Genomic DNA, 20,988 nt, shown 5'->3' on the forward strand with positions numbered 1-20,988 from the left:
TAGCACTCTGGGAGATATGTACATTTATCAAGACTGTTTCTAACAATATTGAGAAAAGAAGTTATCATGGCAAAAATATCTAAAACAGGAATTCTTTCTTTTTCTTTTTCTTTTTCTAAAACAGGAATTCTTAATCTAGGGTCTGCAAAGCCCTGACATTTGCATAGCACCTCATTTTCTGAGCAAGTTCACAGCTCTTCTCAGAGCTTTAAGAATCCTACAGAAGATGAAAAACATCTAAAGCAAGTGCCTTGTTCATAATACACACTCACTAAATTCACAGGCTCTTCACGCTGTGTGGATCCTCCTGCACCTATAGTTCAGTCACAGGGCACTTCTCCCCAATGCCCAGATAACGTTCTTTCCTCATCCTTTTCCCCTAATTCAAATGTCCGCACTTTGGAGCCTCTGAGCAGTTCACTCTGCAGTCTGTACACAAGTTTGAAGCATACAATAACATCACATGATCAGGTTGCAAGCGTATGTATCTTTCAGTATCAGAAACATTGATTTATTTTTATTTTTTAAATGTCTATTTACTTTTGAGAGAGAGAGAGAGAGAGCGCGCGCACGCAAGCAGGGGAGGGGCAGAGAAAGGGGGACAGAGGATCCAAAGCAGACTCTGCGCTGACAGCAGTGAGCCTGATGTGGGCCTAGAACTCAACAACCATGGGATCATGACCTGAGCTAAAGTCTGATGGTCAACTGAATGAGCCATCCAGGCACCCCCATTTTCTTAAATTACCATAATTTTGGGGTGCCTGGGTGGCTCGTTGGTTAAGCTTCCAACTCTTGATTTTGGGTTGGGTCACCATGTGATGGCTCGTGAGTCAGAGTCCCACAGTGGGCTCTCTGCACTGACAGTGTATTCTGTCTCTGTCTCTGTCTCTCTCTGCCCCTCAACCACTTGTGCTCTCTTTCTCTCTCTCTCAAAATTAAATAAACATTAAAAATAAATAAGTTGCTATAATTTTATTGCTTTTAGTCACAACATATTTTAAAATTTAAACATTAAATTTAATCAATTAAAAGAAGGCATGACCTTTTCACGTTTATCAAAAACAGCATGGATTGAAAACTTTGACAAATATGAATACAAGACTTAGAGATCAGAAGCCAGAAAGGAATAAGGAGATCAAAAGGATCAGTTATAGTGAGAGAGCTGCTTTCTCTATACTTCAACCAACTCAGAAACATCCATGTATTTACCTTTACAGATCAAAGTGGAAAGTGAAGAAACAGGCTTAGGGCTCAGAAGTATAGAAAACCCCTCTTTTATTAGAGTGTAGGAAAACTTTGCATCTTTTTGAATTTTCCTGAATTGAGTGTATCCCCAATATATTCGTCTATGGCTGTTACAATAAAATTTCCTAATATGTCAACGCTCTAAGAAACCATCTGTGGAGCCAGTCTCCCACACTGAATCAGGGTTGGTCTGTGTGATCAGAAGAATTTGTCGTAAGCGATGGTAAAGGACTTCCAAGGCTAGATTATAGCAGACATTGTGGCGTTTACCTCGTCCTCTCTTCAATTACCCAACTTTGGGGATGCTATAGGACAATCAAGCAGATCTGTGGCTAGGTCCATGTGGTGAGAAACTGAGATCTCTTGCCTTAAGCCAGTAGCAAGTAATGGAGGCCTCTTGTCTATAGCCACATGGGGAAGCCACGTTAACATAAGATCCTCTGGTCCCAGGCAAGCCTTCAGATGACTGAAGGTTTTGCTCACATAGTGTCTGCAACCACAGGACAGACCCTGAGCTATAACCATTCAGTTTAGCTGCGCCCACATTTGTGAAACACAGAAATTGTGAGATGGGATAATTTGTTAATGCAATAGATAACTAATGCACATTGTACAAAATGAAAGAAGGCAGACGAAATAGGCCACATATTGGATGATCCTATTGATGTGAAATGTCCATAATAGGCAAATCCAAAGAGACAGAAAGTAGGTGGGTGGTTTCCAGGGTCTCGGATGAGAAAGGAATGGGGAACAATTGGTAATGAGTATTTCTTTTTTGGGGTGAAGATGTTCTGGAATTGAATGGGTGTACACCTGTGAATATACTAGAAACCAATGAATTGTACCACCTTAAAAGGGTGAATTTTAAGGTATATGAATTGTGAATTGTATCTGAAGTATGTGTTTTTTCACATTACAGATTTGTGATCTGGAAATAGAGTGTGGCTGTAACAGAAACCCAAAATGTGGGAGTGGATTTAGAACAGAGCAGGGGCTGGAAGTTGGATGGACTTTGAAGAGGGTGTTAGTGAAAACCTCAGGAGCCTCGAAGAAACCCTTCAGAAGCATGATGGCCTTTGAGGCTGAAGCTGTGGCCTTAAAGGACAGTAAGGAAAATCTTATTGGAAATCGGAGGAAAGGAATTCTAATTTTGCAGTGGCAGAAACACTTTTGGCCTGCAGGAACACAGAAAGTAGAAAATGTGCCCAGTAAACGGGGGAATCCAGCTGAGATGTCCAGTGTTCAATGTGCCTCCTGGCTTCTTCCTGCTGCTTATACCAAAGGCACGAGAGACATAAGCTAAAGGAAGGACTACTTGATAAAAAGAATCAATAATGGATGGTTTGGAAAATTCCCAGACTCTCCAGATGGCAAATGAAGCTAAAATTAAGAAATGGCTTCAAGGCAAAGATAAAATTTAGGGCACTTCCTGGAAAACATGGTTTAAAGATGAAGCTGAGGTCCTGACTATAAAATCCTTTCACTGCTGGAAGAACCAAGATGGTGCCTCAGAGGGCTATATAAACAACAGGGTTTATTAGAAACAAGTGTTTCTAATGTTTACTAACATGAACCTGCCCCCCACCCCACCTCCCTGTGAGATTTGTAGGAAACTTGCCAGGTTGAAACAAATTATATTGGCAGGAACACTACTTAGACTGAAAGGACAGAGCACAAAAGAGGCCTTTGGGCCTCAAACTTATATGAGCAGAAAGCAGGCTGAGAAAGCCACTCAGCTACCAACACATGCTACCTTTCATGAACAAATTATAACTCAGTGGGCGGAACCAGCGGCCTGGAGAATATAGCCAAGAACAAAGAATTATCCCCAGGCCTTGAGTACTAATCAAGGAGCTGCCAACCTGCGTCTGGTTGGATTTCAGAATTGCTAGAACTCATGTATGTCTTCCGTTTCCCCACTTTCTGAAGAGGAGGGTCTATAGCAATAACTGTACATATGTTGTGCCATTGCATGTTCCACATGTGGGGAGCAAATAACTTGTCTTTAGTTCACAGATCTCAGATACAGAGGAACTATACTTCAGGAACTACCCCCAAGGAACCTTATCCATACCTAGACCGGATTTACACGATAGATACTGGGCTATGAGCGGATACTATAATGGAAAGAAATTTCTGGAAAACTTGGGAGGAGGTAAGCGTATTTTGTATGTAGAAAGGACATTAATGTAGACTTGTTAAAGATAATTCAGCTAGGACTGACATTTGTGAATGAGCAAGGAGAATACCCTCCAGGGAACTTCAACTTGGCAGTTTAATTTTAAATTTAATTTGACGGAGGACATGTATGCCCAGGACTCTATAGAGCTACTAACAACATCTGGCATCCAGTTTAAGAAACATGAGGAGGAAGGAATTGAGACCCAGTACTTTGCAGAACTTCTTATGACATCGGGAGTGGTCCTCTGTGAAGGGGTCAAATGGTTATCATTTCATAGTGGTTATGACCTTGGCTATTTAATGAAAATCCTGACCAACTCTAACTTGCCTGAAGAACTTGACTTCTTGGAGATCCTTTGATTATTTTTTCCTGTCATATATGATGTGAAGTACCTCATGAAGAGCTGCAAAAATCTCAAAGGTGGTTTACAGGAAGCTGCTGAACAGTTAGAGCTGGAACGGATAGGACCACAGCATCAAGCAGGATCTGATTCATTGCTCACAGGAATTGCCTTTTTCAAAATGAGAGAAGTATGAAGACATCAGTGCCTTTTTCTCAGTTGGTTGTTATGCTGAGAACATAAAAAATCTTACGATTTTTAGAGCAGAGGTCAGACTGTGGTAGATGACCCCCCATGATCTCCATCCACTTCCTAATATTCATACCTTGTGTAATCCCTCCAAGATTGTATCATGGCTGGTCTGTGTGATCTAGAGAATATAGCATCTGTGATGGTAGATGATTTCTGAGGCTAGGCTATAAAAGACACTGACTTCTGCCTGGCTTATGGCTCTCCCTCTTTCCCTCCCTCTTTCTCTGTCCCTCTCTCTCAATGTCCCTCGAATCACTTGCTCTGGGAAAAGCCAATTAACATGAGACTAAGATACTTAGGCAGTCCTACGGAGAGGCCCACATGGTGAGAAACTGAGACCTCTAACCACCAGTCAAGCGAGTAAGCCATTTTAGAAGAATTTCCTCCAGCTCAGGAGAAGCCTTGAGATGACTACATCTTGTCTGCAACCTCATTAGAGACTGGTGCCAGACTCACCCAGCCAGGCTACTGAATTCTTAAGCCTCAGAAACCATGAGTTAATTTTTTGTTCTTTTAAACTGCAATAGATAATATACAGTTTCTCATAAACTTGTTTCTGCTGTCATATTAAAATAACAGTATTTGAACTTTCCTGTAGAATGACATTTGCTTTATATTACACGTTCAAAAATATATTTTTTATCAGAATATTTTATTCAAGAATTAACACGTTTTTTCAAAAAGTAAAAATAATAGTTACTTCCCTGAGTATAAAGAACTAATCCTACAATAAAAGACAATTACAAAAGTAAGCAATTAGAGGTACATAATTCTCTGCATTCAATTATACTCTATTACAAATCTATTTTTAAAAAACCTCATGTATTTTGGGATTCATGTTTCCAAAGACAACAACAAGAATAAAACAGCTCATTTTATACCTGTGATGTTAAGATATGTCAGATCTGTCCTTATCAAATTCCAGAGCAATCTTTAAAGCAGTGTTGTTGAGGCCAACCGATTGCATGTTACATATGATAGAAACAACTATTCCTCTTGGGGGAACCTTGTTATTTATAGCTTCCGCATCCAGTTCTTCAGGAAGGACCAGCAGGACACTGCTGGCACCCACTGCACCTCCAGTATGTGAGGCATAATGCCGTTGCTTCCTACAAGAACCATATGTTTGCTTCTTTTCCACGACACCCCATGCCATCGCATATTTACCCTCTTTATCCCAAGACATCTCTGTGTTAGGGACTGGTGTCCAAATCATAACCATCGTTTCTGGTTTGAGATATCCAGGTAAAAGATTTTCATGTGAGTTCTTAAACAGCCCGACTTGGTAACCATACAGCATTGCATTCCCAAATTTCAGAAGGTCACCCACTGTAGACAGAAATCCACCACCAGCCCATTTATAGGAGTTATCCACGTAAGGTGTGTTGACAAGACGTCTCTTTTTATTGTAAACGTAAAATCTAAAATGAAATAAGAATGGTCATTAAAAATTTAATAGTCTACTACTGACTTTACATATGAAAATGAATAGGAAAATATGTACATGAGACAGAATGTGTTTTCATGGAGCGATCATTCTCAGAAACCACTGATTTTCAGTATGATTCAGATTCTAATAAAAACATAAATAATTGAGTAATCAAAGCATAGAATGTGTGTTTTTTCCCCCCTATTGGCATGGCTTGCCCATTCTGAGTGTATTATACTTTTAATACTGGTAAAAATGTACTGATTGTTATACATGATACATTTACCCTGTGCATATGCAAAAACACTTCTTGTTTGGTAGATATTCCCAGTCCTTGGGGGCAATGAATCATGTGCCACATGTAACTTTTATAACTACAAGTGTATACATCCGGATATTTAAGAATAAAATTAATATTTGTAAGGAGACTACATCTCCTGGTTAAAAATGCCATGGGAATACTATGTGTAGCGATGTCACATGGTACTTTCTTGGTGTAGTGAGAGAAAGTGGAGTTTGCAAAGCTGTTTGAATCCCAACTCACCCTTCCTAGCTAGTAAAATATGCTTATTTTATTTGACTAACACTTACACAGCTCTTATTTCGTGCCAGGCATTGTTCTAAGAACTATGTAAGTATGAACTAATGACAGTTGGAGGTAGGTACCACTATAATTTCTATTTTACAGATAGAAAACTGAGGCACAGACGGTATAAATTAACTGGTCCCAGGTCACAAAGCTTGTAAGGGACAGAGTTGGATTCAAACCCAGGCTGTCTGTTGCCTCTCTGCTTCAGCATCCTAATCTGTGAAGTGGTGACAAAAATACCTGCTTTGCTGAGTTAGGAATGCGTGCCTGAATCCCTTTGCACATTTCTGGTAGCTACCTAACAAACGTTAGCTTTCATTTACTCACACACTCAACAATTACTGGTGGAGCACTTACTATGCATGTGGCGCTGCTTAGATGCTGGAATGAAATGTTAAACAAAAGAGACCAAGCGCCTGACCTCATGAGCTTTCTACTCTAATAGGAGGAGACTGCACCATCCATATTAGGTAAATGGAATGAAATCACACAATAATTAGACATAAAATGAAACGTGGTTCAGGAGAATCCGTTCTTTCAAGATGCGTAACAAAATGTGCTCTCAGGTTTGCAGTGTGCTGTCCATCTGTGATGACCTTCATCTTCTTCCCACCTTGGCTATTCCTAACACTGTCAGACTCAAGCTCACCATTACTTTCAGCTGCTTTATCGGCAGGGTCTCGAACTCGGGAATTTCTTCCTGGGACTGTGATTTCCAGTCCTGCCAAACTCTCCAACTGAACCTGCTCTCTTGCCCTCATTGTGACTATTCCCCCTCGACTCCCATCTATTCCCCCTCGACTCTTCCCCATCTCCCCAGGTCTTGGAGTTCCTCTTGATCTCACCTGACTTTCTGTTTTAGCCTGAACTACTGTTTCAGCTGTGGTCTTACTAGCACCTTTGGGTTCCTCACTCACCAATCTGCCAATCCTGAATAAATTTAGGCACCCCTTTCTTTGGATCCTTATCTGCCAAGAAAGGCTGCAGATACTCACACAACAAAGCTGACTGGTCTCAAGTCATACTCTTGCTAAGGGTTGTCACTGCTGTTACCAAATCTCCTTCTTTTCCTGGTTATTATCTGGTATGTTCTTCACAAGAGCTACTTCCAATCTCTTCCACCCTTGGTCATCCACCCCTGGCCAGTGAGCAGACAACTATATCCTTTGTTTTACTGAGAAAATTCCAGCCTACTCTAGGTGCTTTAGATGGCCTCAAACTGCCATTTTTATCTTAAAGTGCATTTACATTATCACGCGTTATTGTCTCCTTTCCGGTCACTTATGAAAATGTCCTATTATTTTTAAGACTAATTCTACTACCTGCATCTCTGACTGCCTTTTTGCCTCTACACCCTTGTTCCACCAGTTCTACTTCCGAGATCATTTTATCTCCTTGCAGTCTATTCTCCACGCAGAAGCCTGAGACTGTGTCTCCCTCCCCCTTCTTCCATCCATTTGAAAACTTCCAATGGTTACCACTTTGAGGACAAAACCCAAGTTTCTTATGATGGACTACAACACAATTGATGGTCCTCAACAGAGGCAGAACTAAGTCCTTAAGGGACATTTTTGGAGGCATTTGTTTAGGTGGCACAATTATTAGAGGGCTCTGACATTTAGTGGATAAAGGCTCAAGCGTCCTAAACTTCTTATGATGTATGGAAAAGTCCCACAAAGTGGTATTCTCCCATACCGTGTAAGACCTTCCACTATCCCACCAGACACTCATGGAAGTAAAAAATCTATTTATAGTGGGCTGAGCCTCAAACCTCTCCATTTGGTACATAAACACAAAGTACTTTTTGCATGTTTTTATTCTACGATGCCTTTTTCTTGAAAGTAACTACTGTGAAAACTGAAGAAAGACTGCACTTTATTTTGCTCAAACCTTTAGCCAGAGGCGGCCAACAAAGGCATGAGTTGAAGCACCAATACAATATACCTGTGGTGGTCTGCATTTACAGTTGTTACATTTAGGATGCTTTTATGTATTAAGTTGCATCTGACTTTATCATGTCTTCCAATGTTCTGAGTAAACAAACATATTGAAATATCTACTATGTATTATAAATTACATTTCTCTTATTTCTTCTTTATTTAATGTTTATTTATTTTGGGAGAGAGGGTGACTGAGTGCGAGCAGAGGAGGGGCAGAGGGAGAGGGTGACACAGAATCTGAAGCAGGCTCCAGGCTCTGAGCTGTCAGCACAGAGCCTGGCATGGGGCTCGAGCTCACAAATCGTGAGATGATGACCTGAGCTGAAGTCGGATGCTCAACTGACTGAGCCACCCAAGTGCCCCTCTTCTTTTATTTTAGAGTAGTGAGTATATGTTATATGATCTACAACTTTCCTTTCAGGATATTAAAAGAAGTATTATAAAATATTTGTGAAATTAAGGGGCAGAGGGTCTAATGGCATTGAGACTCACCATCCAATATGATTTTGTCCCTCCTTCTTTGATCTCATCACTTAGAACATCTTCCGTTGCTTCTTTTGTGCCAGACTTATTTCTGTATTTGCAACAAGGCAATTTAGCCTTCCTTATCAGTCATGTCTAAAACCAATGTATTTCAAATAGATCCCCTACCTCTCTCCATGTTACTCTTTATCCCATGTTCTCTTTTATTTTCTTCCTATCAGTATCTGAAATTCTTAGCCTGTTTGTCTTTTTCCCATAAAAGCAGGAACCTTACCTATCTTGCTCCTTGATGATTCCCCTATCTAGAACAGTATTTGCCATCCACTGAGTGCTCATTAAACGTGTTCAATATAGAGTGGCTCAGTCGGTTAAGTGTCTGACTTCAGCTCAGGTCATGATCTCACCATTCATGACTTCAAGCCCTGTGTCGGGCTGTGTTCAGACAGCTCAATGCCAGGAGCCTGCTTCGGATTCTGTGTCTCCCTCTCTTTGCCCCTCCCTCGCTCATGCCTCTGTCTCTGTCTCTCTCTCTCTCAAAAAAAAGTAAATAAACATTAAAAAAAAAGTTTTCAATACATGAAAACATCACTTGTTGGCCAAATATTTAATGGAGACACCTTGGAAGGCACTGGAGAGACAGGTTAAACCATACACCGGCTGCTTTCAAGGTGCTAACAGTCTTGCTGGATAAATTTCAAAGCACTATATGAATCACCTGGGGATTTTGTTAAAATGCAGATTCTTCAGTGGGTCTGGGGAGGGGGTAACATTCTGCAATTCTAACAAGCTCTCAGGTGATGCCAATATTGCTGGATCCTGGACCACACTCTGAGAAACAGGTTGTGGGGTGATTAGCAAGATGGATGTGAGGACTCCTGAGCACTAGTGAGAGTGAGCCTTGTTGAAATGGCCAATTACAGAGGCCAGGCTGGGGAGCAAAGTCGTTCTTTTAGCTGAGGCAGAGAGTTTGAGGGGATAAGTGGCAGAAGGTGATGCTGGAAGACAAGACATGGGCCAGGGGACAGGTCACAAAGAACTTTCTATGTCACGCTAGGAGCCTTGACTCCTTCACTTTAGTTCACAAAATGCTCTGGTTTTCTGTATCCTAAGGGGGGGGGGGGAAGCCTTTTATCTTTTTATCCTCGTTACAGCTTCCAGTTGTCAGTCCTTTCTCTCTTCTCATTTACTTCCCAACTACACAGAGCAGCCCATACCTTCTGTTTCCACGCACTCACCCTCTCTAGTCATTCAACTCCTTAAAACCTGGCTTCTGGTCTTTAGTCACTCAACAGTTCTCTTGTAGGTTTTCAAAGCTCTCCTAATTCCCTCATCCAGGCTGTATCCTATTTGCCCCTGCAGCACTGTTAACCAGATTTTCCTCCAGACTCCCCCTTGGGCCAGTCTGCTCTCCGCTTCTAGATCTCAATCCCGATTCCCTACATCTCCTACATCTCCTTCAATCACCGTGGCCCCACTTTCCCAAGTCTTCTCTTCTACAGAGATAACTATAAATCTCCATCAGTTCCACAGCCCCTGTTCCAAATTACAATCAGATTTTCTACTAGCATTAATAATTCTCAAATCTGGTTTTGGGGAAAGGCAGGAAAGTTGTTTATCAGAATCACCTGTGGGCCTCCCCGCTCTCAAAATTGTACCCTTCCCTCAAAATTCATAACTTTGGAGGGAATGTGGGCATATATAATTTGAAAAATCACTCCTTTCTTCTTTCCTTCAAGAGTCTTATATGTCCCCTAAAAGTCTGAGGCATAACACTGGGAGAAGCAGGGGTGGCCAAAGGTAAGTGCTTTGAAGATGGGCGGGGGGGGGGGGGGGGAACCTACAGAGAATCTTAATATGCTCTCTTGAGAACCAATGACTTGATATGTGTTTGGTCTTCTCGTTTCTCATAATGAACATGTCCAAAATTAAATTAATCTCTTCCAAAACTTCTTCTCATATTTCTCATCTCCATTAAAACCCTGGTTGACTCTCTTGCCCTCAACTCTCACATCCATCAAGATGCTAAATTCTATGATTCAACTTCTGCTTTGTGACTTACCCTTTTCCCTTCCTTCATTCCTATGGCTTCTCCCATATTTTAGGGCCTCCTTACTTTCTTCCTGAACTCTGATTACACTTCTAATTCCAGCCAGTGAAATCGAAATGAAACCACATAATAGAAATACATTTTCTCATTGGGTAATGTATGTTTTACAGTGAACTCCAAATTTGTAAACTAGGGGAGAACCACCAGTATATTTTGGCTGATAATCAGCTGTGAGTAACTTTCTTTTAAAAGTAAAGCATTCCAAACTGCTTATATCAAAGCTGGAAATTAGTACTCCTCAGGCATTCCTCTTTTAAAATATAAAAATATGGAGAATTTCAGACTCCAATCAAGAATTCCAAACTTTAAATAAACAAATTCTAGGCTTTAATCTCTTGATTCCTTTTCACAGAGAACAAGTTAATTACTTTTGGTGAAAATAATTTTGTTCAGCTAAAAGATATGTTTACCATTTCAAATTCTTAAGGAATTTCTGCTCTAAAAAGAATGGAATATAGACACAAGTTCTTGAGTAAGTTACTGAGACATCTTTGTAACTGAGTAACTGATGGAATAATGCCAGATGACAAACAGCCTCTTCCTACTTATTTAAGAATCTCCAGATTCTGCACAACAGCATTATATAACTATAGAAATCTATATCAACTTAGAAATTGAAAATATATTTTTACAATGCTTCTTAAATCCCTTTAGAGATCAATATGCACCAGTTCATGTTATATTGTTATGAGAAGTTTAAAAACCCACAAAATTTACAATGCATATTATAAAAACCAATCCCACACTTTGACATTTAGCATTAACATTTGGATTGAACCTATTACTTGAGAGCCTATCAGCTAATGGCACAGAAAAGAGCTACCTAAGTAACAATGCTTAATTATGGAAGATACTGTAGGAAACAAAGCTAATAAGCAATAATCACAAAGATAATAACTGGAGGTACAGACCATATCTACACTGTCAAACTATAGCAAACACTTTGGAAAGCATCCATTGTATTAGCTTTCGGTCCCATCCAATTATAAAAGCGATTTTTGTTGCCAACTATTATGCCAAACTCAGAAAATATGAGCAGAGTCTAAAAATAAACTAATGAAAATAAAAATCTTAAAAAAAAAAAAAAAAGGGCGGAGCACCTGGGTGGCTCAGTGGGTTAAGCATCTAATTTTGGCTCAGGTCATGATCTCGCAGTCTGTGAATTCAAGCCCCATGTAGGGCTCTGTGCTGACAGCTCAGAGCCCGAAGCCTGTTTCAGATTCTGTTTGTCTCTCTCTCTCCCTCAAAAATAAATAAACATCAAAAAAATTTTTTAATATTCTTTAAAAAAATAAAATGAAAATAAGCTAATGCACTGACTAGGGATTCCCCTATCAATAAACTGAGCGTCTTTCAGTACAAGAATATTCAGTCCACTCCCCCCATGGGTATTTGCTTAAAGGGTTATTTAGTTTACTTGCCTATACAGAATATACTTGTTATACAGAATTAATATATCTATTTGTGTATACTAAGTCAATGTTCCTCATCTTCCATTTAAGAAAATCCCAGTTTTATTCAAGACATCAATGTATCCAGCTAAAAACTAATTTCTCTGCATCTCTTACAGCTAAGTGTGGCCTGTTGCTAAAATTGTGGCCAAAGAAATATAAGTAGTATTTTGGGATGGGATTCCAGGGAAATACCCTAAACAGGTGACAGACACTGGGAGGTATTATTTTAAACACACAGATATACACACAGAGAAGTGATAAAGATGATACGTATTTACTCTTGGGTTATAATAACTCTAACAAGCCTGTTATGATAATATAAATATGCTTAAATTTATGATTATGATCAAGGAGTCAGGAGACTAACAAAGCAGTGAACGTGTTTAACATAAACAAATAGAAACATACGCATTTACTAAGTTTTACTTTAAGATTTTTTTGTCTTTAAAAAACCGTATCTCTGAAATTTCCTTATACTCCCTGAACTCACTTAAAAAGCTAGTGCTTTCAAGCTCTTTTAAAATAATTATTACCAAAAAAAGAATCACAGTTGAGTTTTAGAGGCCCAAATAGATACTGTAGTAAGTAAAACAAAAGCAAAGCAAACAGACAGACCATTTTCATAGGTAACAATATTCCCTTCTTCTAGTGCCCTGTTTCAGCAGCCCATTTACTAGAACTAAAATGAATCAACTACCCCTTTAGTTCCACTGGGTACTATCAAAATCTAACAAATCAGAGCTGACAGGAGCCTTTAACAAAAGAAATGGAAACCCATGGCCTTTTCTTTTCTTTCTTTTTTTAAGAATGGGAGATAAGCTGAAATTAACTCAGCATGATATGCCATATTTTGATTTTCGTGCAAGACACGAACAGCAAGTAAGTGCCCTGCAGTCTGTACCTTCATAGAGTCTTCATTTTCGGTTTAGAAAAGAAGCTCAGTGATTACACCTAATGTTCTCTCCCCCTTACATATAAGTATAAGCCTTATCAAATGCCTGGATCTAAAACAAAATAAGGTCATGCATCTATGGCATCTTTACTAGAGAATCATTTTAGATTCAATTGACAAACTCCGGCATTTTCTTATGCTTTCCAGGAGAATGTAACGTGGGATCTAAAAATAATAAACACTACTTGTTTGAAGAGGTTGAGAGCCATAGGCCATTTTAAAATTAAAATTCATTGTTTGCTGCTAACCTAATTTCTTTTAGATCCAAAAAAACCTCTTTTAGGCTGATTTGCAATGTACATTTAATCCTTTTAAATAAACTGGTAATTTTAAAATGGCAATTTAACTAACTATAACAGAAGACTGAACAAAACCAATAAAGGGATAAGAAGATAAAGCTAAAATAATCCACTATGAAAGTACCATTAGGCCATTTGCAAAGCATGAACTAAGAAACATATACAAAATAAAAGTAACAGTTGCTTTGTTAAATGTGTTACCTCTCTAACAAACCAAATAGTAATGAGTGAAATGCAAAAGAAAACACAACCATACAACTCATCATAGTCATTAGTCTCAAAAATTCTCTCCCAATACCCCTTTTACAAATCACTAGTAAAAATTATGATAAAATTTTAGCTTGATACATTTCAATTAAATGACTCAAACTTCTAGAGGGGACAAACCTATCAGTGCCACCTCAAAAAGCAATTAAGTCACCATCACCAACAATGGGATGGACTGACCTCATGTGACTTCTGAGAGACATGACAACTAAATGTAATGTATGTACCTGGACTAGATCCTGAACCAGAAAATAATTTTTTTTCCCTTTCTTTTGCTATAAAGGACATTACTGGAAGAACTGGCAAAATTTGAATAAGGTCTGTAGATCTGATAGAAGTATTGTGTTGATATTCATTTCCTGAATGTCCTTATTTTTAGAAAATATATATTTAAGTATTTACGGGTAAAGGGGCACCATGTCTGCAACTTATTTCCAAATGGTTGAGAAAAAAAGAATGAATAAAGCAAATGTGGTAAAAAGACAACATTTGGGAAATCCAGGTGAAAGGTATATGGGAATTCTTTGTACTTCATCTTGTGACTTTTCTATTAAGTATTAAATCATTTCAAAATTGAAAAACCATTAAAAAATAATAAAAGGTAAAGTATTAGCTACAACATAAGAAAAGAGATGATGGAAGAGCATATTATAGATGCCCATGATAGGTGCAATTTTGGTTCAATTAATAATGAGTTGAAATTATTATTGCTGTCTTTCATCTGAGGAACTTGGGGTACTTTGCAAATACATTCAATTTCTCTTACTTTATAGATGGAAAAACAGACATGCGGAAAAGCTCTAAAATGTGGCACATGTGATTTTGGAACGGAGACAAGGAAAGTTTGACTTTTAATGGACAACACAGCGTTAAGATGTGATACAGCTAGACGCACCAGACGGTATCATTTACCTTGCTCTATTGTAAATCACTGGCTCATTTTCTTCCTGCACAGTTGTCAGCATATCCAAGTCATGGAATATTTTCTGCATATAGTCCAAATATTTATATCCTGAAGCTCTTTCTACTATGGCTGCCAGTAGGGTATAGCCAAAAGTTGAATACAAAAACTGACTACCTTGAGACATCATTGCAAGGGGGAGGGAAGAAAAGAAAATGCTTCATTATTATTTATAATCATAAAACGGTTCCTACTGAAAACTGGCATACCTTTACAACTGGGATATTTTACTTCAGCATTTAGAAAAAGATAATGGGTGATATGTTAATAAATTTTGTCACCTTTGCAATGGCCCTGCTTACTCCATGATTCAATGAAGATCAGAATACTTAAAATTTCACAAGAATCTACTCCTTCTGCGATAATGAATAAGCAAACTTATCCTTCCTCAAAATTAAATTAAAATCCTTCAAAATGGTAACAAAACAGGAAGGGGAAGAAAAGCAAATTTGGTTTCTTGAGTTAACGGTCTTGTTCTTAGTATATCTAATACTCATTGTTTAAGGCATGAATTAGTTGTGTACTTTCTTATTTTAATAAAGTATATGTAGGTAGAAAGACTTTGTTTCAAATATACATTAAAATACAAATATATATTCAAATACAGATACATTTCAAATACATACCTTTATATCATTTGGGACTCTGGAAACACAGATTGTATGATCTGTGCTAATAATTGTAACCTGATTTTTTAAGACAAAATCCAGAATTCTATTCCTTTGTCCTTGTTAATTATACCTATATAATATGTCTTCATGGTAGAAAACAACTTTTAAAATAGAAATGGAATAGAAGTACATAAGCTTATGGTAAATTCAAAGATATTAAGTGGTTTTGGTAGGCATCATACCAAAAAATATGTTTACAAACATTTTTTGTAGTCAGCTTTTTGGGAAATAAAATTAAGTTGATGAAAACTATTTTCTCTAAGGAGGGAAAGCAGAAAATAAGTGGAGCAATTTAAACACTAAATTAGACACTGAACACTGACATATTGGCAATATTTTATCATGCCCTCTTTGGTCCAGATTTTATTTGGAGAATGTTATAACATTTCTCCCTAATTTTTCAAAAATCTCTTGATACAGAAAATCCACTAAATGACTGATAAGGCTAAATCTAAACAACTTGCTACCTGGAGGGTAGGCTGTGTCAAGAACTACAGACAAAAAGGCCCACACTTGTCTAACAGCGAAACCCATGCCGCAATCATCAACCACATCCAGTGCTCTCGGGGTGAGATCATCTTAGATTGTCTGAAAATTAATACTTCAATAATGATGACTTTGTTAAGAGAAGGAATTAACACTCACCAGGTTTAAAGAACAAAGGGTCATTTTTAAATAATCTTAGTGATTCAATTGAATTTTCAAACTTTTCTTTCAAATATAATTCGCCTTGTTCAAAATCATTCTTTTTCTTGCCAGGTTTTAAATTCCGGCCTTTGGCATCATTATCTTGCTCTATCTTAGCTTTAGCAAAGTCACTCTTTTCATTACTTTTGCCTCCTTTTTCTTTGAACTCTTTTTCGTGGTCAGATTCCACTGTCCCTTTCATCATCTTCGAGGCTTTGTAAGCTTTCTCTTCTTTCACCTTTTTCATGTCCTTTTCATAATGACGAATTCCACTTAAATGGGAGATCAACAATCTTGTTGTGACAGAAACCTAATTGTAAAAACATGGAAATTCAATTATAATATTAAACTGTATAATAAGAAGTTAGTAGCCTTAGAATAATGCCTCAGTACTGTTTTCCATTTTAAACTGCTGCTGGAAAAACATGTCATGTTCACATCTTCAGCCTTAAGTTTCAGAAAAATACACAATCACTTATCATCTGGATAAAAAAAAAAACTTTAATCCATTAACAATCATTAAAAACAAACTGAAGAATCTTGTGAAACATTTTAAACCATTTAACATGCCGTCAGTAAAATGAACTATGAGTTTCATCACCTTTTCACCTTCGTATTCTTTTTCTGGGAATTCAGGAACATAATGTTGTACTGGAATATCAAGATCCAGTTTCCCAGCTTCCCACAATTTGGCAACAGCAACCATGGTGAGGCTTTTGCTGATACTGGCAATTCTCATAACAGTCTCTGGCTTGCAGGGTACTCGGTTCTCAACATCAGCATAACCTAAACCTTTAGAAAAAGAAAAGCAAAAAGTCACTATTAACAGGCTTCATGGTCAAAAGAATCTTCAGAAACTGAAGCAATACTATCTTAAAACATCCCATGTATTTATCTAAAGGAAAAGATATTCCACTTAAAAAAATTTTTTTTAACGTTTATTTATTTTTTGAGAGAGAGACTGCGAGTGGGGGAGGAACAGAGAGAGGGAGACACAGAATCTGAAGCAGACTCCAGGCTCCGAGCTGTCAGCACAGAGCCCGACTCAGGGCTTGAACTCATGAACCTCAAGATCATGACCTGAGCCGAAGTAGGAGGCTCAACCAACTGAACCACCCAGGCACCCTGATATTACACTTTGATGAAAAAGTCAACACTTAAGGGATGAGAACCTCAGTAACACTGCCAACAGTAAGGCTAAGAATCTTCTAACTGAGCCAAAATTACACACTGTGCACGATAGCAATTTTCTATCTGCTTCAGATCCTAATTATTCTTAGTTTATCTCAACAATTCAGTTATTCCACATTTCACATAAGTTATTCTATATTCTTTAAAGAAAACATCTTTGTTCTCAGATTATATTTATTTTTTATTCTTGAGTTTCCACTAAATTCCTTAAAATAACCACGCAGGAAAAGTAAACGTGAGGGGCACCTGGGTGGCTCAGTGGGTTAAGCAACCAACTCTTGATTTTGGCTCAGGTCATGATCTCACAGTTTCCTGACTTTCCCTGCACCAGCAGCCCAGAGCCTGCTTGAGATTCTCCCTCTCTCTCTGCCCCTCCCCTGCTTGCACTCAGTCTCTCTCAAAATAAATAAACTTAAAAAAAAAAGTAAACGTGAAAAGGTGTCCTGCAAACCCAATCTAGGTAACCATCAGTTTACCTCAGCTGCAAACCAGAAGAAAAAAGTCCTAGAGAAATTTTTAAGTTTGTTTTTATCTTCTGGAGGCTGAAAGTGTGAAAATCTAAGCGATAAGAACTGAAATCTGAAAAGAACAAAAAGGATACAATGATTGTTTTTAAATTGTAAATGTAGATTATGCTGAAAAATATTTACATAAAAATAAAGCCCCCACCCATAAAGCTGACATTTATATAATTTATTATATTTTTTATAAAATTAGTATTCTGATTAGGCTATAATTATACTTGGGAGAAGAATCATTTTTCTTTAAATTCAAAACCTTATTGTTCCCATCAACTTCTCTTAAAAATATTCATTCCTTTGGGGGCACCTGGGTGGCTCAGTGGATTGTGTCAGACTTTTGATGTTAGCTCAGGTCATGATCTCACGGTTCCTGAATTCAAGCCCCAGCACTGGGCTCTGCACTGACAGCATGAAGCCTGTTTGGGATTCTCTCTCTTTCTCTCTCTCTGCCCCTCCCAACTCACTCTCTCAAAAATAAATAAACATTAAAAAAGCACTCAGCCCTTTATTTTTTAAAAAATGTTTATTTATTTATTTTGAGAGAGAGAAATAGAAAGCAAGGGAGGGGCAGAGAGAGAGAGAAAGAGAAGAGAGAGAGAGAGAGAGGGAATCCCTCTGCACTGCCAGCACGGAGCCCATCAACCCGGAAATCATGACCTGAGCCAAAATAGGAATTAACTGACTGAGCCATCCAGTCGCCCCACAAGTACTCATTCCTTTAAATGATATCTGACACATTTCCTAAAAGGGTTCTTAAAAGCCTGGAATGACCAGTTGGACCAATTCGTGTCCAATGGGTAAGTAAATCAAATTATAAAATATGCTTTGATAAAAGTATCATAAAATGATTAGAAATCTCTCTCCCAAAGTCTCTAGTTTTTGTTTGGAAAAACAAAAGTAATAAAGTAGATTGTAAAACCCACTAAGAGAATTATGCATACCCCTAGTTCTTAGTGCATTTTACAGAACAGGGGGCTCAATCGTTAACTAAAATTTAACTAGCATTAAGTGTTATCTACAAATATGCAGGAGGTAACAGATTGTTCTATATACAACTTTCAGGACGGTAAATCTAGTCCTTAGACACAAGCCGTCTTTATGATTTCAAGAGTCACGTTTAAACTTTGCTGTTTACAGAAGGCTCCATTCTTTATTCCGTTAGAATTGTTTTCTCTACAACACGTATGGTCTTAGGAAAACTGAACATTTCATGGGATTCACTCCACGCGGTAAAACAGCAAAACTTCATTCGCCAACTGGCACAAAACAAACCACTAAATAACACTTTTCTGAGCCCACCTTCTGACCAGACTTCTTTTCCATCTACAGAGACTCCAACCACTATGCCAGGGGCGCCCACCTCATCCTAAGAGCGAAGGGGAAAGAACAGACAGTTCAAAGACAGGCGGAAACACCTCGCACGCCCGCCAGCGCCCACCTCTAGGGCCTTCCCGAGGCCCCGCCCTCACCCCGCCCCTCCGCCCGGACCCCGCCCACCCCGGCTCGGCCAAGACCGGCGCTAACGGTGAGGGGCGTGCCTGGTCTGCACTGAGGGCGAAGGGGCGGTCCCCGAGGCGGGCGAGGTGACCTCCGCCCCCACTTGGGCAACCCCCAAGAACGTCTGACCGTGGCCGGGCGGCCGGGGAACGGGAAGTCCTTCTTGGAAGCCGACCGCAGGCATCCCACCGCCTGGGGTGGGGTCCGCTCGGGCCCGGGAGATGACCACCAAGACGCCCCATTCCGGGGTGACGCCGGTGGCGGGGCGCCGGGTTCTCGGCAGCCTACGCCCCCGTCTCCGCACCTTGATCCGGTGCAGCAGGTCGCGGCTGCTGTCGATGGCTCTGGCGAAGCGCCGGGTAGGGGGCAGCATCGGGGTCTGTGCAGACCACGGAGCGAGGGGCTGCTCCTGCGGCGGCAGCGGCTCCGCCTGGGGCGACGCCTCGGGGTCGGGGGCCACTGGGGACTGCGTGGGGGCGGCGCCCCTCAGCCCGCCCGCCAGCTTCACCCCGAGCGCTAGCCCCAGCCCCAGCCCCAGCCCCCCGACCCAGCCGGGGCCGAGGGGCGGCAGGCCAGCGCGGTGGTGGGCCGCGCGCCGCCCGCGGCCCCAGGCCCAGCCTCCGGGGGTCGCGGCCCGGGCCGTCACGGCTGACAGGAGCCGGTACATGGCGTCCGCTGCGAGACCGAAGCCTCGGAGCTCGCGCAGGCCGGGCGGGCGGCAGAGGCGCGGGGAGGGGAGGGGACTGGATGGAAATGAGGAGGCGGTGACCGCGCGCAGACCTTAGCAGTCGACGCCGGATTCGGGAGCGCCGATAGCATCGAGCCTTTCCTCTTTTCCCTTTATCTCCTTGCCTGGTCTCTTTGTTGATGTTTCTTTCCCCGCACCGGTTTTCTCTTCTCTGCCTCTCCTCAGATCAACTGTCACCTCCTCAGGGAAGCCTTCCCAGTTGCCATCCCAGCGGAAGTACTCGCCACACCTTTTTGACCCCCCCAGTGCTCACACCTCCTTAATAATACTTAACGCTTTCATTGAACTTATCTGATTGCTTACCAGACAGGCTATGACCTCTTTGGAGAGCTGTGACTTTTACTTTGGATTTTCAGCTCTTGGAACAGCGCCACGTACACAGCAGCCACTCTGCAGGCATCTCCTTCCACCGCGCCCAACCCCCCAACTCTCTCTCTTGCCATGTCCTTTCTTTATGCCTCATTTCAGCTCCTTCCATTTACTTGAGTCCTTTTTAAAATCTACTTTTGGAGGTCCAGCGTGTTACACCACATCAAGCGTTGTTATATGCAGGCCCATATTAAAAACAATTTTTCTTTTTGCTGCAAACATTTAAACGTTTTTTTGCACTTGAAATAATTTACAATTAGCTATCATTTCTGACATCTGTAGATGATCAGAGATTACTGTGAAATAAGAAATCTAACATCAAATTGCTACAAAAAGGGGCGCCTCGGTGGCTCAGTCGGTTAAGCCACCGACTTGGACGCAAGTCACGATCTCGCCTTCTGTGAGTTCCAGTCCCACATGGGACTTTGTGCTGACAGCTCAGAGCCTGGAGCCTGCTTCGGATTCTGTGTCCCGCTCTCTCTCTGCCCCTCCCCTGCTCACACTCTCTCTGTCTCTGTCTCTCTCCCTCTCAAAAATAAATAAACATTAAAACATTTTTTAATTGCTACATGTAAAAGGTGTATAATTATTGCTGAACAAGTAATGGCGATGTTAATTTTAAAGATAATTAAACACTTATCCATTTCAACTTTACAATTATGCATATTTAGGTTTCAATATATATATTTATTAGGGAGACACTGGGGCTAAAAAATTATAAAGCACTGGGGCTGCTAACAAAGCCACTACCAGCAAGAGATCAGGGTATCCTAGGACTCAGGGGTTTGGCACTGAAACTCACAG

At 40.1% G+C, this 20,988-nt stretch overlaps 1 protein-coding gene and 1 pseudogene across 3 annotated transcripts; one reads left to right on the plus strand and one right to left on the minus strand.

The window, feature by feature from the left end:
* The first annotated feature begins 2,314 nt into the window (after positions 1-2,314).
* Positions 2,315-4,581, plus strand: LOC109262572 (CCR4-NOT transcription complex subunit 7-like; annotated as a pseudogene).
* Positions 4,582-4,652: 71 nt separating this feature from the next.
* On the minus strand, positions 4,653-20,591 carry LACTB (lactamase beta). Of its 3 annotated transcripts, none has more exons than XM_019441882.2 (6): positions 19,848-20,591; positions 18,870-18,936; positions 16,460-16,650; positions 15,817-16,168; positions 14,452-14,617; positions 4,653-5,440 (listed from the first exon to the last, which is right to left on the minus strand). In XM_019441882.2, the coding sequence occupies exons 1-6, from the start codon at positions 19,884-19,886 to the stop codon at positions 4,909-4,911; spliced, it is 1,347 nt and encodes a 448-aa protein (XP_019297427.1). In that variant the 5' UTR covers positions 19,887-20,591; the 3' UTR covers positions 4,653-4,908. The 3 variants fall into 3 exon arrangements, with proteins under 3 accessions (XP_019297427.1, XP_019297425.2, XP_019297428.2); XM_019441880.2 differs by lacking the exon at positions 19,848-20,591 and adding an exon at positions 19,372-19,802; XM_019441883.2 differs by lacking the exons at positions 4,653-5,440; positions 19,848-20,591 and adding an exon at positions 19,372-19,808 and having other exon boundaries at positions 14,458-14,613.
* Between the last annotated feature and the right edge of the window lie 397 nt (positions 20,592-20,988).

This window comes from Panthera pardus, unplaced genomic scaffold, assembly GCF_024362965.1.
Source record: "Panthera pardus isolate Hobbes unplaced genomic scaffold, ASM2436296v1 HiC_scaffold_24, whole genome shotgun sequence".
In the NCBI taxonomy this organism is placed as follows: domain Eukaryota; kingdom Metazoa; phylum Chordata; class Mammalia; order Carnivora; family Felidae; genus Panthera; species Panthera pardus.

Coding starts and splice junctions, on each gene's coding strand:
- LACTB (XM_019441880.2), bottom strand. CDS start 19,734: ATGTACCGGCTCCTGTCAGCCGTGACGGCCCGGGCCGCGACCCCCGGA. Junction 16,169..16,459: donor AAGAATACGAAGGTGAAAAG/GTGATGAAACTC, acceptor TTTTACAATTAG/GTTTCTGTCACAACAAGATT. Junction 14,618..15,816: donor CCCTTTGTTCTTTAAACCTG/GTGAGTGTTAAT, acceptor TGATGTCTCAAG/GTAGTCAGTTTTTGTATTCA.